Genomic DNA, 16,027 nt, shown 5'->3' with positions numbered 1-16,027 from the left:
ACATAGCCATTCGGTATCATTTTCTTAGGGATCACCAACAAAAGGGGGATATCGAGATTTCTTACATTAATACTAAAGATCAATTAGCCGATATCTTTACCAAGCCACTTGATGAACAATCTTTTACCAGACTTAGGCATGAGCTCAATATTCTTGATTCTAGAAATTTCTTTTGCTAAGCTTGCACACATAGCTCATTTGAATACCTTTGATCATATTTCCTTTATATGCTATGACTAATGTGTTTTCAAGTCTATTTCAAACCAAGTCATAGGTATATTGAAAGGGAATTGGAGTCTTCGGCGAAGACAAAGGCTTCCACTCCGTAACTCATACTTCGCCACCACTCCGAGCAACTCTCTCTTCTTTGGGGGAGAAATGAGCATCAAGGAAAAGGACTTCATCCTTGGGGGAGAGAGTAAAAGCTCAAACGCAAAAAGACTTCGTCTTTGGTATAATCTTAACTCACTTATTTATGACCAAAGGGGAAGATTGCACTTCGAGGGCTCTAATGATTCCGTTTTTGGCGATTCATGCCAAAAAGGGGGAGAAATGAGCCCAAAGCAAAAGGACCGCACCACCACCACCAAATTCAAAAACTTAGTGCTTTCCAAAAGTCTCTATCATTTGGTATCCTATTGTGTTCAAAAGGGGGAGAAAGTAGTATTTCAAAAATGGTATATCAAAACCCTCTTGAACACTAAGAGGTGGATCTCTTTTAGGGGGAGTTTTGTTTAGTCAAAGGAAAAGCATTTAAAATAGGGGGAGACAATTTCAAATCTTGAAAATGCTTTGCAAACTCTTATTCATGTACCTTTGACTATTTGCAAAAGATCTTTGAAATGGATTTACAAAAAGAATTTGCAAAAACAAAACATGTGGTGCAAACGTGGTCCAAAATGTTACACAAGAAAGAAACATTCCTTGCATATCTTGTAAGTAGTTATATTGGCTCAATTCCAAGTAACCTTTTCACTTACATTATGCAAACTAGTTCAATTATGCACTTCTATATTTGCTTTGGTTTGTGTTGGCATCAATCACCAAAAAGGGGGAGATTGAAAGGGAATTAGGCTTACACCTAGTTCCTAAATAATTTTGGTGGTTGAATTGCCCAACACAAATATTGGACTGACTAGTTTGCTCTAGTGTATAAGTTATACAGGTGCAAAAGGTTCACATCTAGCCAATAAAAAGATCAAGTGTTGGATTCAATAAAGGAGCAAAGGGGCAACCGAGGGCACCCCTGGTCTGGCGCACCGGACTGTCCGGTGTGCCACCGGACAGTGAACAGTACCTGTCCGGTGCACCAGGGAACTCAGACTCAAACTCTTCACCCTCGGGATTTCTCGGAAGACGGCGCGCTATAATTCACCGGACTGTCCGGTGTGCACCGGACATGTCCGGTGCTCCAAGGAAGCTCGGCCTCCTGAACTCGCCAGCCTCGGGTTCGCGCGGCAGCCGCTCCGCTATAATTCACCGGACTGTCCGGTGTACACCGGACTGTCCGGTGTGCCAGCGGAGCAACGGCTCCCTGCGGTGCATTAAATGCGCGCGCAGCGCGCGCAGAAGTCAGAATCGCCCATGCCGGTGCACCGGACATCAAACAGTACATGTCCGGTGTGCACCGGACACCCAGGCGGGCCCACAAGTCAGAAGCTCCAACGGCTAGAATCCAACGGCAGTGATGACGTGGCAGGGGCACCGGACTGTCCGGTGTGCACCGGACTGTCCGGTGCGCCATCGAGCAGACGCCTCCAGCCAACGGTCACTTTTGGTGGTTGGGGCTATAAATACCCCAACCACCCCACATTCATTGTATCCAAGTTTTCCACTTCTCAACTACTACAAGAGCTCTAGGCATTCAATTCTAGACACATTCAAAGAGATCAAATCCTCTCCAATTCCACACAAAACCCTAGTGACTAGAGAGAGTGATTTGCCGTGTTCATTTGAGCTCTTGCGCTTGGATTGCTTCTTTTCTTTCTCACTTGTTCTTGAGATCACAACTCCATTGTAATCAAGGCAAGAGGCACCAATTGTGTGGTGGCCCTTGCGGGGAAGTTTTGTTCCCGGCTTTGATTAGAGAAGAGAAGCTCACTCGGTCCGTGGGACCGTTTGAGAGAGGGAAGGGTTGAAAGAGACCCGGCCTTTGTGGCCTCCTCAACGGGGAGTAGGTTTGCAAGAACCGAACCTCGGTAAAACAAATCTCCGTGTCTCATTTGCTTATTCGCTTGGGATTTGTTTTGCGCCCTCTCTTGCGGACTCATTTATTATTTCTAACGCTAACCCCGGCTTGTAGTTGTGTTTATATTTGTAAATTTCAGTTTCGCCCTATTCACCCCCCCTCTAGGCGACTATCAAGGAGCAAGTGAGAGCTTGAAGTCCACCTCAACGTGGATTAGGGGTGATCGGCAAATCACCGATACCACGGGATAAATTTCGGTGTCTATTCCTTCTAGCATTTACTTATTGCCTTGCAATTGATTAGTGTTTTGCTTATTGTTCTTCAAGTATTCAATCTCCGTAGTTGTCTTTCATACATTGTTTACTTATTGACACTAGTAAATTTATTCCTCTTGTTGTATTGATTAAATTTACTTAGTATTGTTGTTTTTAGTCAAAACCGTCTATTCACCCCCCCTCTAGCCGGTGTCCTAGATCCTACACTCGAGCAGGATCTCCACACACTAGAGCAAGTTGATCTCTCCGCCGCCGCTTACTGTCATCGTCTCAAGAATCTCTCTAACGTTCTTCAAGCCCAAAGACTTCACAAAATCTTCCCGTCTTCATATCTCCCATTCATACAAGACCGTTAAAGAGACTCTTGAGACAATGACAGTAAGCGGCGGCAAAGATATCACCTTGCTCTAGGTTATAGAGATCTTGTTCGAGTTAGACAACACGACTGTCCTTGTTACTGAGGAAGAATTTTGTGATCTTAGTCTAGACACCATGAGTGGTGATCTCGTCATCCATGACCATGTTGAGGAGGTCGTCGATGAGAGTGGCATGGAGCCACATGAGAACGGTGAGGTCCTCCGAATCTAGATCGGATCTGTGGACAACATAGGAGTGCCATCGGTGTGGTGACGCATATTGAAGCGTCCAAGAACGACGTGGAAGAGGCGACACCACCAGCGATACATGGTGGGGAGAGCATGTCGAGCCTAATGTTGATGAGGCTAGTGATGCTGACGGATTATGCCACACTAGCGAGGGAGGCTGTGAGAACGCCGAAGTTGGATGAGCTGACGAGGCTAACAGTCTGGTAGCTAATCATGTAGGAGGACATGGTGCTGGCGGTCTGCAAACTAATGGTGGTGGAAGATAGGCCAGCGGCGTATGAAATCGCGATGTAGGATATGGTGTCTGACATCGGGAGAGAGGGAAGGGTTTGAGAGGTGGAGGGTTCAACATGCTTGGTTGTTTATGCATGTTCCTAGAGATCCTTGTCTTCGGATGATCAAACGAATTCTCCGCTATGTTTGTGGCATGTAGAGTTCTCTACGGTCTGCACATCTCTCGCTCTCTGGCCATGATATCGTTGCCTATTCCAATGCGAGGTACTATGTTTTCTATGGTGGCAACTTAATCTATATTGGTCATCCAAGCGACAACAGATGGCGTCCTAGTCCAGCACTGAAGTTAAATACCGGGTTGTTGCCCATGTGGTTATCTAAATTATGTTGGCTTCATTAGCTGCTTTTTTTTTGAACTGCATCGCCCTCCAGCTCGAGCCATAATCATATTTTGTGATAACGTCAATGCTTAATACCTATCCACTAATCATGTCCATCGCAGGTGCATTTTGCCTGTGATAAAGTGGCTCTTTGGGAGGTTAAAGTTCTGCATGCTTCATCATCATAACAATATGCAGATTATATTCATAAACTGACTGTGTCATCGGTTCTTTTCGAAGAGTTCAGAATCAGCCTAAGCATTAAAGAACGTCTAGACTAATTAAGGAGGTTATTGAAGATTACTTAAACAGCTTGTGTACCATTACATGTTGTTGTAGACTTAGGGCATGTTTGTTTTATCTTATAGATTATATAATCTAGATTATAATCTAAATTATATAATCCAAATTATAATCTAGATATATTATAATCTACATGTAGTTGTTTGTTAGTTTAGATTATACACATGTAGATTATTCCCAAAGACCACAATACCCTTATTTATTTATTTGAGGTGAGAAAAGAAGGATGACATATATTGTAATTTCTATTTACATAAGCATGAGTAGTGGATCTTCTGCCAAAATAATCTCAAATAAGCTACTATTGAGGAGATTATGGGATTATCATAATCTGGGGTTTAGATTATATAATCTGAACCCATAATCTATATGTTTGTTTAGCTACTGAATTATTTGCGCTGGATTATATAATTTAAAAAGATTACAATCTAAAACAAACAGGGCCTTAGTCCTGCTCGCACGATTTGCACTCTTCAGATGCATAGGATCGTAACAGCTAGCCGTAGACTCACCGCTCATGGTAACTCTCCTGCCTACATATATATAAGCTGTCCTATGAATGGAACGGTGTGCTGTTTTTGCCAATCTGCTGGAGATTTACGGTATGTTTGGTTTGGCTTTTGGCTTGGATTCAGGAAACAACTTTTTCTAAAAGTCGACTTTCTCGTAATACAAAAAATGAAAACACCCTGGACTTGCTTTTAGTGACTTTCAGATGAAACTGTGAAAATATATATCGAATAACTTTTAACGACTTTTAGTGGTTTCGATCAAACGGTTTTTAGCTTTTTAACAGCTCATCGAGCAGAGCAGCCTTTCCCACACCTTGCAGCACACAATTAATAGATTTTTTCACAGTCACAGTCCAACCAAACATACATTAATCGTTTACATGCGAGATGTGGGTGCGGGGGCGCTTCTTACCGCGTACTGTATCGCCTACTGCCTACCTTATTTAGACGACGAGCATCAAGTCATGCGCTCGCGCCTCGCGCGGACACGCGGAGGCAGTGAAGAGAGAGAGAGAGAGAGAGCCCCGGCCGGTTTCCCGTGAAGGCGATGAAAAACGGAAGCAATCTATAACGACATAACGCCGGTCACACGGCGGGCATGCATGCACTCCGCGCGGCGTCCTCGTCCCGGCAGATCCCTTGCCTGCCTGCCCCCGGCCCGCGCGCGACCGTTCGAAAGAGTTAATAAATGTGGCTGGCTAGCTCCCCCCGAGCCAGCCGACGACCCCGACGTGTGGCGTGCCTCCCGCCGACCCTCCCCGGCCGCTCTCGGCGCACGCCGTGTGCGCGTCAACCGCGCGCCAACGTGCACGTCACAGCTTGCAGCTCGACGATCCATCGGTCCTAGCTGTCTGAGTTGATCGGAGGTTGCTCTAGCGCCGTTAAGGTACCGTGCGAGCCGGCGGAAACAGAAGCTGCCAGGCTAGCTGCCGCCGCCTTCTTGACAGAACGCGCGTCAGGTTGGCCCGCGGGCGGACAATGGCATGGAGACAGTGCGCGAGCACTGCGCAGAGCAGTGACGACGCACCTGCTGTGCTGCCTGCCTGCCGCGGCGTGCGACTGCTCCTTCCTGCGCTGCGCCCAACTGCTTATTTCCTGGCGCTGTCGACCCATCTAAACACCAGTCGCGATCGCGCGCAGCGAGGCGGCAGCAGGCAGATCAGGCGGGCGGGCCGTGCAGGGCAGGGCAGGGAACACGGCACGTACGGCTAACGTGCGCACAGATCTATCCATCGGCTCATGGTTCTTTCTTCAGTCAGTCAGTAGCATGATGATGATTGAGCCAGCCAGCCAGCCAGCCCAGGCCCGAGGGTGAGCTGAGGCAGGGACCATCTCATATTCTCATCTGCTGATCTTAGCCTGTCTCTATTTGCATCCAGGGGTGCTGCTGGGCTGTCGCGGCTCATCGTTCATTCATTCGCCTGGAACTTGGCTGTGGATATGCCTGCCGACCATTGGTGCGCCCACGCGACGTGGACCACGCGCTACGCTAGCTTGGTGTCACTGCCAAAGCAGCCTAGGGAGAGCGAGCTGAGATCGCAGCTTTTTAGTACGCTCTTGCTGCTGCGTATCTATCTCGCCTGCTGGAAAAAAGAACAGAGGCCGGACGGGTTTGCAGCTTGATTCTGCTCACGTATCAAAACGTACGTACGGCCGAGCAGCGAGCAGTGAAAACGAAGCTGGCTGAGAATCGATCCTGTTGCAACTGAGCGATGGCCATTCGTGTGCCTATCATATATGTTCCCGTATATTATATATACGCAGCACGGCAGCAGCTAGCCATGCATGATGGATGGAGAGTTGTTCAGACGCCGCGCCCAATCACATCATCGTATCCTGCGTAGCACTTGCGTACGTGCGCACAGGCCGGCCCAGGTCGACGCGTGAGGTGAACTGTACCGGCCCTAGGCAGCTCTAGCTCGCTCGCTCCATCGCTCCATCGATGGATCCAGGAATTGGATGTGTGTTTCTCTTTCTCTTTCTCGGACTACTGTGAACTGCTCACCGCTTGCCGTCCTGTCACGATAACAACCAGCTGACTCGAGGGGCGTAGAACGGGCGGCGTGCAGGTGCAGCAGCCAGCAGCTAGCTAGCGCAGAGGAATGATGCGATGCAGTGCGGTGCTGTGTGAGGTCCTGTCTGTCTATCTGGGGGGGATTTCTTCGGTGCAGCGCACGTTGTACTACTCTCTGCGCGACTGCTTTCTGCCTGCTCATCGGATCGCCCCAGATTTCAGAATATCATATCATGCTCATGCACCACGAATCCGAATCAGGCCTTGTTCGTTTGTATCAGATTAGTGGGTCGGAACGATTCCTAACTGGATTGTTTCTCTAATTTATATAAACTTTGATTAGCTGGAACGATTCCGGGTGCAATTCGATAGAAACGAACAAGGCTTCAGGGTGACGGAAGACGCATGTTGTAACAATTAATTTGCTGACGGGTGACGGCCTGCATGTCTTCACGCGAACACTCACGAAGAACATAGATTAGGGAAAGGAATTACCCAATCATCACATGAACGAACTTAGGGCTTGTTTAGCTCCAAACAGATAACCATTACTATATATCCGTTAAACTTTAGCTACTTTCAAACCAAAACATAGTAACAGCTAATGAACGAGATAAACTTTATGTAGAGGCCAGACGACTACGTTATCTTATTACCTACTCAACCTCTCAGCTACTGAAAGGTACAGGATGGTTGACACGTTCTTTTTATCTGTATTAGCTAGCCCATTATCTCGGTAACCAAACACCCTACTGCTAGCTAAAGTGTAGCAAGAGAATACTTTCAGAGCTGGGGTGGAATCATGGGATGATTTAATTTAAATGGTTTGGAAGGAGACAATCCATCTAACGTTTAAAGTAAAACTTAATTGGACTCGGACTATACTTCCTGGAGGCAAAAAAAAAAGCATTTCTTTTTTTTTTCCCTGCGTAAACTGCGTCGCAAAAGAGTTCGGTATATGGTGGACCGTTCGTTACAGGCAGACACAGGTGCTGTCTGTATGGTTTGGGCCGACACGAGTTGTAATACGACAGTGGAAATGGTCCGCGCCTGCTATCTTCAGTGTATAGTGACGGCATATGTTTGCGGGCTAGGCTACGAACGGAATTGTATAACGGTTTAAATACTTGATGGGCCGGGCTTAAATGCTCGTGCGCGTGCCGTGAAAGCTTCGAACGGGTAGACCGCCGAGCCGAATCCGTTTTTTTTTTTGGCCCAGCTACACGGGGAGTCCCGCTCCTCCGTCGCCGGCGACGATCCCGTGAGGCGTGTGAATACTTGCGGCGACGTACTATAATAAATGCACGTACTGACGTCCCGATTTCCCGTGACACGTAGTAGTAACGTTTACCGTTGGCGCCTCGCTCCCTCGATTTACATTTACTAGGCGTGATCACGCGCGGTGGTGGCGGGCTGGTAGTGAGAGTGGGCCTCAAGCACGCACCATAAAGGACCGAGCTTTTCCTAACGGCATGAACATGATGGGCAGCTGGAAATGCGCCGGCCCACGATAAAACACCTAATGCGAACTCCTCTTTTGTTCGGGCTCTTCCTTTCATGAGATCTACTACATCTCTAGAAATTAGAATCCTGTAGCTGCGGAGAGCCTCGCATAGGAAAAACACAAGCAGTTCTTTTGGTTTTTGTTTTTGTTTTTTTTTATAAAGAACACCTAAGCGGTCGACAAGTCCGCACGGCTTGATGACGACCGACCGATTCATGCAAAGCCACGATGCAAGCCAAGCCGAATCGGTTAAGTTTTCGGATGATCGATCTTTGCATCGTTCGGGTGATCCGTCTGTCAATCCAAACCGTGCTGGATCAGGCGTCTCAACGTCACCTGCCTCAAGGCGCGCTACTGCAACCACACATCATTTGGAGTGTACGGTTTCGCATCGTTCGCTTTGCCCTGCTGATGTCTCCACGACGACCCCCCCCTTTTTACAGTCGTGCTACTGCTAGCTAGCTAGCTCCCTGCCGTCAAAGGAGAGCGCAGCAATGCGCCAAATTTCTGACGCGTGAGCTTTATGTCTACCTCGCTCTTTCGGATGCTGCCATGGAAGCGGCCGAGAGGAGAGCGATCGATCGATCGGGAAAGCAGCCACCCACCATGAACGGTCTCGCTGAGGGCGCACGTTGCTCTTCCAAAGCCTTTGGAGGCCACGTAATTAACCTGCCGTGTCACGTGTGCTTTTCTCCACCGTACCAATTTATACACAGGCACAGTAGAAAACTCCGTTTGTCCCCAGCGTGGTACCTGGGAGATTCCTTTGTTCACCAATCAAATCATCAGCGTACACTGCGTTTTCACGGACTGGTCCAAATAAGATCACTAGAGGAGGGTCAGGAATTCTCGATTGTTTGAGCCGTGCAATGTATTTGGTCAACATGGTACTGTCGATTTGCGCGCAACGCAAATAAAAACGTCTTTTTTTCTTCTTTCTTTCTTTCTCACGAACCCTCTACAGCAGGTCAGCAGCAGATGCATACATAGTACCTGATAGTACGTCTACTGCTACCAGCTGGCGCAACAGGCATGATGAAGAGTCATATAGCCGTGCCTCTAGAGAATACTGCGCGTCTTGCTTCCTCGCATCTCGCAAGCCAAACCAAACGAGTGCGCGCGCGCAACCCGGCCCCTTTGACGTTGGCACCGCTTCCTTTTTATTCAAGTAACTGAATCCGGCGTCACCCCTTACAAATTCTAAAGAAAACCAAACTGAAATTAAACGTGTTCAATTTAAAATTCTATCTTAGCATTATTTAGCCACATCGCTCCACAATAAACAAGGAAACGCGTGTAGTCGTGAGTACGTACGTTCTTTATTGCCATGCATCACATGGCTGCCTGTAGGGTACGCCTAATATATATCGTGACTAGCGTGTTCCTCTCGACAAAACTTTTAAAAACAAAGTTTTGGGTTGGCAATTGTCAAAAACAACTTTATTTGTTGTAAGTCGTAAATCTCGTAATGACAAACAAATAGATGCACCTTCTAGCTATTAACAAAAAAAAATGTCCCACGTTCTTGTTTGTATATATCATCTATGAAAAGAGGAGAATAACGTCCAATCCAGGTGATCTTATGTTTAAGATAATGTATACCACGTGCCAAAGAAACTCTGCATAAATGCAGCCAAAAAAACATGTGTTGAATTGTTTTATTCTGGCAACAGAAATAACAAAAAATATTCCCATGTCATTTTTTTTTGTCTTGCTAGGTTGTCTTTAGTCGAAGTAAACCCCTGTACGTTTAGGAACAATAGAAAAATATTTATGATTAAAGCCAACTTCACATAGCAAAAGTCCATAGTTTTTTAATGTCTCGGAGGGGGAATCCCCAACTAAGTTATATTTATCTACTACTTTAAAGCATCAGTTTCGTACGTCGTGAGTCACATACAAAATGGATATGTTTGTTCCTTTTCACTGCTTCTCACCTACCAATAAGTCGTTCACCACAGATGATCCACCGTGAGAAACCAACCAAGCCCAATATGACAGAAAGCTACACGTAGCGTAGCGGTGCGCTCTCACATAGTACAATCTTGCTAGCTAAAGGACAACGAGCGATCAAGAAAGTTATAAAAAGTATGCCAGACTCCTTTTCGACTCATCATTTTCTCGATCTTTTGGCTAAGATTTTTTTGGTACGAGGAAGATCCCTATTTCTATTGTGATCATAACAGAAATACAGAGTTCAGGATATAGCAACCATAATAGCAAGCTAACAGAACAGAACTAGGAAGTGGCACATGGTGGTAGGATCTACCTACAAAAGTTCATGCAGACAGAGTTTTCCTTCTAGGACGATCTGATTCAGGTCTCACCAGAAGTGCCAAAACACCATACACCACAAGAGCAAGCCCACGCAGGGGCCACACAGATCGGCTAGCAGCGACAACGATCATAAATGGTCTAAGCCAGAAACCATCAGCAAAAAGGGCACATATGAATTAATCAACGAAGATGGGTGCAATGGCGGATCTTCGGAAATGAATGTTGACACCATACAGGCATGAATGTTGTCTTTTAGCTAAGATAAATTGTAATATTTGTTCTTATTAGTTTAATATCTGATATGTATAATATATGTTCACTTTCATATTAATTTATTTATGGATATCAAATATGCAATGTGTTGTCACAACACATGAGTATTATACTAGTATTACTTAATGTTTTGAGGCTTGTATTAGACGGAAATTACATTAGAGAAGATGGGGATACAACAAATTCAGATTACATCTTTGGCATTGGTCGTGAACGCCGTCGCCGTGAATGAAGGAGTTCAGTAAGGGGGGTCATTATACCATAGTGCAATTTTAGCGACCTTAATTGAGTATTAACTGTTGATTGATAAATGTTAAAAATCAATGATTGATTACTAAATATGTTTAGCTATGGTTTATGTTGGTCTTAAATGTCTATAAATTTAACAACTTATGTCACTATAGAGGCTCATTGAAGACATAGCTATATAAAAATATTAAACAATGGATACCATTCAAAAGTCTATTAATTTATCGATACCCTTGTTCCACCAAACCATATGAACCCGCCACCTCCAATGAAAAAAAAAACTAGCCTCATCTCTCCTCCATCTTGCACCAGCTAGCCTAGGCGCCACTGTAGCCCCAGCCCCGTCACCGTCAGCCAGCCGCCCTAGCTCCCGGCGGCCATCCGCCTCAGCCTCAGCCCCAGCCCCAGCCCCACCCTAAAACGATATTCCACTTTTGTTTTTTTTTATTTTCTATTAACGCCGTTCTAAATCAAACATTAAGAACAAAAATACTATGAGTGTTGACAAAGTGGCGAGACATAAATTTTACTGTGAATAAACAATTAGATTCACAAGCCAAAACGTATCCCTCTCATCATATTAATTAATGTTGGTAAACCTTCCTAAAACGCGATTCCATTTTTGTTTTTAATTTCCTATCAACGCCCTTCTAAATCAAACACTAAGGAAAAATTACTAAGAGTAGTATGCTTTTCCACTTTTGTATTAGGCGCAGCTGTGTAGTATGCTTTTGGCGAATAATATTAAAAAAGATTTGGATTTTCAGCTTTAGCGGATGTCTTCCATGTCCATTGCTTGTTCAATGCCATGGTCTAAAAATAAGATTGTATCATTCACATATTAGAATCAAGAGATCATCGTAGTCCAATTATATATATTGTCAATTGTTTTAAGTATATTTTAGGTGCTTCGACAATGAATTACCAGAGAGGAGGGAAGAAGAGACCTGAAAGCTTGATCGGTACGTTTGTGAAGGAAAAGACAATGAATGCCCCTCATAGGATTTTGTAGTCTATGTGTATAGAACTCTGAGCATGTTTGTAATACAAATTTATACTCCAATTTATCACTATAAATAGAGCTACAGTGTCATACGTACGGACACTTTAGGCCCCGTTCGGTTTATAGGAATTGGAGCTCAGGATTGATTACTGGCCGGATTACTTCTCTAATTTATATAGATTTCGATGAGTTGGAATGAATCCAGGTTTATTCCGGTAGAAGCGAACGGGCCCTTAGAGTGATCCGGATTGCTCTGCCTTCAAGCCGTGACTTCCTTACCTAAGCGGATGGATGGTAGGGAGTATCTGACGCATATCCACGTCGATACATATCATCGACTCAGAAGATGGTTCGTTCTATGGATCACCGACGGCATGGTCAGCTGGTACGGTCCCGCCCATTCAATAATGGTCACGCCTATCTAGGCGTCCGCACTCTGCAGATCAGGACTTTTTGGGCACTCGTCGTCCCTTTTGCACCTACACCTGCCTAAAATAGTAAAATTGATATATGTATAATATACCAACATACCCCCACCACCACCAGATATGGCAGCAAGTCATGGGCTCTCCAAGGACCATGCATGCATGCAGATAACTACTACTCATCACTAGATAAGACAGCGTGAAGAAAAACACAAGAGCTGAAAGAGGAGTACTGGTTGGTGAGGCAACCAAGGTAGCTAGCTCATGTGAAGCAGAGCGCCAGGAGAAAAGGAGACGGAGTACAAGCAAATTTGGACACCTGCACGCTCGGCTGCGACGACGTCTAGTGGAAGCGAAAGCAGCTAGCAGCTGACATGAGCTCCATCGATCTCAACCCTGCCCTGATCAGTGATCAATGAACACTTCCCCGTTGCATGAGCCGTTGCCATCGACGACGGCTACACGTGGCGGAACCGTACGACGCCTTCCTAGTTTCCCGGCCGGCGAGCTCCGACCCTCACGCGTGCAGAGACGCAAGCGAGCCGGCCAGCGCTAGGTCAGTTGGCTCTGTCTCAAGGCAAGCTGTATACCCGAGACGATCTTTTATCATGCATGACCCCCCCCCCCCCCCCCCCCCCCTGACGCAATCGGACGCTGCAATTTGCACGCTCCGTGCCAATAGCTGCAAACCCAAGTTCTATCGCTTTCTGCAGGACTAGCTGTAGCAGCAGTGGACGAATACACAGCGCCGGAAACGAGCGTTCGCCGCCAGGCTATCCGCCGCTTGCATAAGTACAGCCCACTCCGACTCCGTATGGGACACATGGGCGGGTGCGTGGTGCACTGGTGCTTCCATCGAACTGTGCTCGTTTGATTAATTTGCCCTCCTCTTCCTTCCCTCCAGCTAACCCATCAGCCATTGGTAGGTAGCCCGTGAACGAAGGTTGCAACCATAACTCTTCTCTTCCCACGAGAGAGAGAGAGAGAGAGAGAGAGAGAGAGAGAGAGAGAGAGAGAGAGCTTGACCGAAATCCACATACCGTGTATAGCTAGTGGTAGCAGTGCAGCCGGCCGGGGTCTAAAGAAGGGGGACCGTACGTACTGCATGGCCGCGTTGACATCTGCGAAGGGCGCTCTCCTTCCGTCGTGGGCTCGCAGCAGCAGCAGCGGCCATGGCGGCGACTTGTGGAGGGTCCTGGGGAAGGCGTTGGCTACGGTGCGTGCGCGATTCTCGCCGTGTGTAGTGTGTGCCTGTGCGCACCGTTCACATCACATCCCAATCCCATGCGTTAACCTCTCGCCGTGTGGAAGCTGGACTGTGCGGCCCGCTTTTACTCGTTTCCGTAACCGATCGTTTCTTCTTAATTCGGCCGTGGCCGCCGCCGCGTCCAGGACGATCGATGCCTCTCCCCGCCGCGATGAGATCATCCATGCTCAGAGGTCGGTGTAACCTCTTCCTCCCTTTCGCTGCTCGCTGTTCGCAGGCCGGAGGAGGAGGCGGCGGCGGATGCTCCCTTCTGCTCCCGCGCCGGTGGCAGTCGTCGCTGCCGCAGCTGGACCACGTCGCCGACAGGTGAGCCTCAGTGACAGACAGTACGCCCGGCCGCAGATCCCGATCGGGCATTCTCCGACCGACTCCCCCATTGTTTCGCCATCTTTTAAGTCTGCCGGCCGCAACGTGCATCATGCAGCATGCGTGTGAACGTACTACGCAGGTCCAACGAGGAGAGCGGCGGCGAGATCGACTGGGACAACCTCGGCTTCGGCCTCACCCCGACCGACTACATGTACGTCACGCGGTGCTCGCCGGAGGACCGCGGCGACTTCCCCCGCGGCGAGCTCTGCCGCTACGGCAACATCGAGCTCAGCCCCTCCTCCGGCGTTCTAAACTACGCCCAGGTTCGTTCTCGTCCTCGTTCCGTTCCGTCTTCTCTCTAGTAATTAAACTACTGTATATCGACGACGGTGACGAAACGAAACACCCTGGACGACGCCGACGTTAATTGAATATTATCTTAGTAGTAGTTAACAAATTATTGGCACGCATGCCTGGCTGCTACTGCGACCAACCGCCGCCCGCTCCCTGCAGGGCCTGTTCGAGGGAATGAAGGCGTACCGGCGGCCGGACCGGGCCGGGTACACGCTGTTCCGGCCGGAGGAGAACGCGCGGCGGATGCAGCGCGGCGCCGAGCGCATGTGCATGCCGGCGCCGTCGGTGGAGCAGTTCGTCCACGCCGTCAGGCAGACAGTCCTCGCCAACAGGCGCTGGGTACGTGCGTACGTTCCGCTGTTTGCCCGCCCCGCCCCAGCCACGCGCCGGCGCCGACCAGCGATCACTTGCGTGCCATGCGTTCCGTTTGCAGGTGCCGCCGCAGGGGAAGGGAGCCCTGTACCTCCGGCCTCTGCTCGTGGGGAGCGGCCCGATCCTTGGGCTGGCTCCGGCCCCCGAGTACACCTTCCTCATCTACGCCGCACCCGTTGGGAACTACTTCAAGGTCAGTTAGTTTCCACTGCCACACCGGTTCCGTTCCTGCTGAACAGAGAACGAGACGCGACCTTGATTTTTTTTTTTCAGGAGGGCCTGGCGCCCATCAACCTGGTGGTGCATGACGAGTTCCACCGCGCGATGCCCGGCGGCACCGGCGGGGTCAAGACCATCGCCAACTACGCGCCGGTACGTCCCGTCCGTCCGTCCGGGACAAATCTATACTATCGCCCGACGACGCGCTCTGACGGGGCTGCATTGTGATGTGCTGCAGGTGCTGAGGGCGCAGATGGACGCCAAGAGCAAGGGGTTCACGGACGTGCTGTACCTGGACTCGGTCCACAAGCGGTACCTGGAGGAGGTGTCGTCGTGCAACGTGTTCGTCGTCAAGGGCGGCGTGGTCGCCACGCCGGACACCCGGGGCACCATCCTGCCGGGCATCACGCGCAAGAGCGTCATCGAGCTCGCCAGGGACCGCGGATACAAGGTTGAGGAACGCCTGGTTTCCATCGACGATCTGGTGGCCGCAGACGAGGTGTTCTGCACCGGGACCGCGGTGGTGGTTGCTCCCGTGTCGACAGTCACGTACCAGGGCGAGAGGTGACAACTCTCTCCTCGTTCGTTCTTCGTGTGCCCGGGGCATATACGACGCCTATCGACAGAGAGTGACAGAGCTTTCTTTCAGGTATGAGTTCAGAACGGGGCCGGACACGGTGTCGCAGGAGCTGTACACGACGCTGACATCCATTCAGATGGGCATGGCCGCCGAGGACAGCAAGGGATGGACAGTAGCAGTAGAGTAGATTAATAAGGTTGGGGAATGCCATCGCCACGACATTGGATCCTACATCAGTATTGTCATCCGGTAGAATGCATACTCGGTTGATCAGCATATGTAGTGTTGCAGCAAATTGAAGAATAAACCGTGTGTGTTCGATGGCGATCAGTGACGAGGCCATTGAGCAGCCATTGATTTGATCTCCGCGAGTCCCTTGTGCACTCATGTTCCATGGCATTCTCTGCATCGACAGCTCCGTTTGAATGTATGGCGGTGTAATTAACGTCACACAAGCTAGATACGATACGATCAGTCTTGTAGTAAGCAACGCAGGTCCGATACAGTCTCTGTGCAGCATAGCCGTAGCACAGAGCGGTCGGGTCCGTCGGCAGGTCGTTCTCACGGGACGAAAAAACGTGCACCAAACCGATCCCAAGTTGCCTTCATTTTTTCCCTCCGTGTCCACGTCGGCGTGCCAATCCGAATCAAGAAACGTGTGCTTTACCGTGTAGTGGATCCTAT

At 48.6% G+C, this 16,027-nt stretch overlaps 1 protein-coding gene across 4 annotated transcripts; it reads left to right on the top strand.

Annotated features, from left to right (window-relative positions):
• Window positions 1-12,444: 12,444 nt before the first annotated feature.
• On the top strand, window positions 12,445-15,709 carry LOC100281255 (branched-chain-amino-acid aminotransferase). 4 transcript variants are annotated; one of them, XM_008676147.4, is made up of 8 exons: window positions 12,445-13,458; window positions 13,727-13,815; window positions 13,934-14,141; window positions 14,332-14,511; window positions 14,606-14,737; window positions 14,818-14,916; window positions 15,002-15,327; window positions 15,413-15,707. In XM_008676147.4, the coding sequence occupies exons 1-8, from the start codon at window positions 13,348-13,350 to the stop codon at window positions 15,528-15,530; spliced, it is 1,263 nt and encodes a 420-aa protein (XP_008674369.1). In that variant the 5' UTR covers window positions 12,445-13,347; the 3' UTR covers window positions 15,531-15,707.
• The last annotated feature ends 318 nt before the right edge of the window (window positions 15,710-16,027 follow it).

The sequence above is a fragment of the Zea mays genome, chromosome 1 (assembly GCF_902167145.1).
Source record: "Zea mays cultivar B73 chromosome 1, Zm-B73-REFERENCE-NAM-5.0, whole genome shotgun sequence".
In the NCBI taxonomy this organism is placed as follows: domain Eukaryota; kingdom Viridiplantae; phylum Streptophyta; class Magnoliopsida; order Poales; family Poaceae; genus Zea; species Zea mays.
The sequence above is the reverse complement of the archived record's forward strand: the minus strand, read 5'-3'. Positions and strand labels throughout refer to the sequence as shown.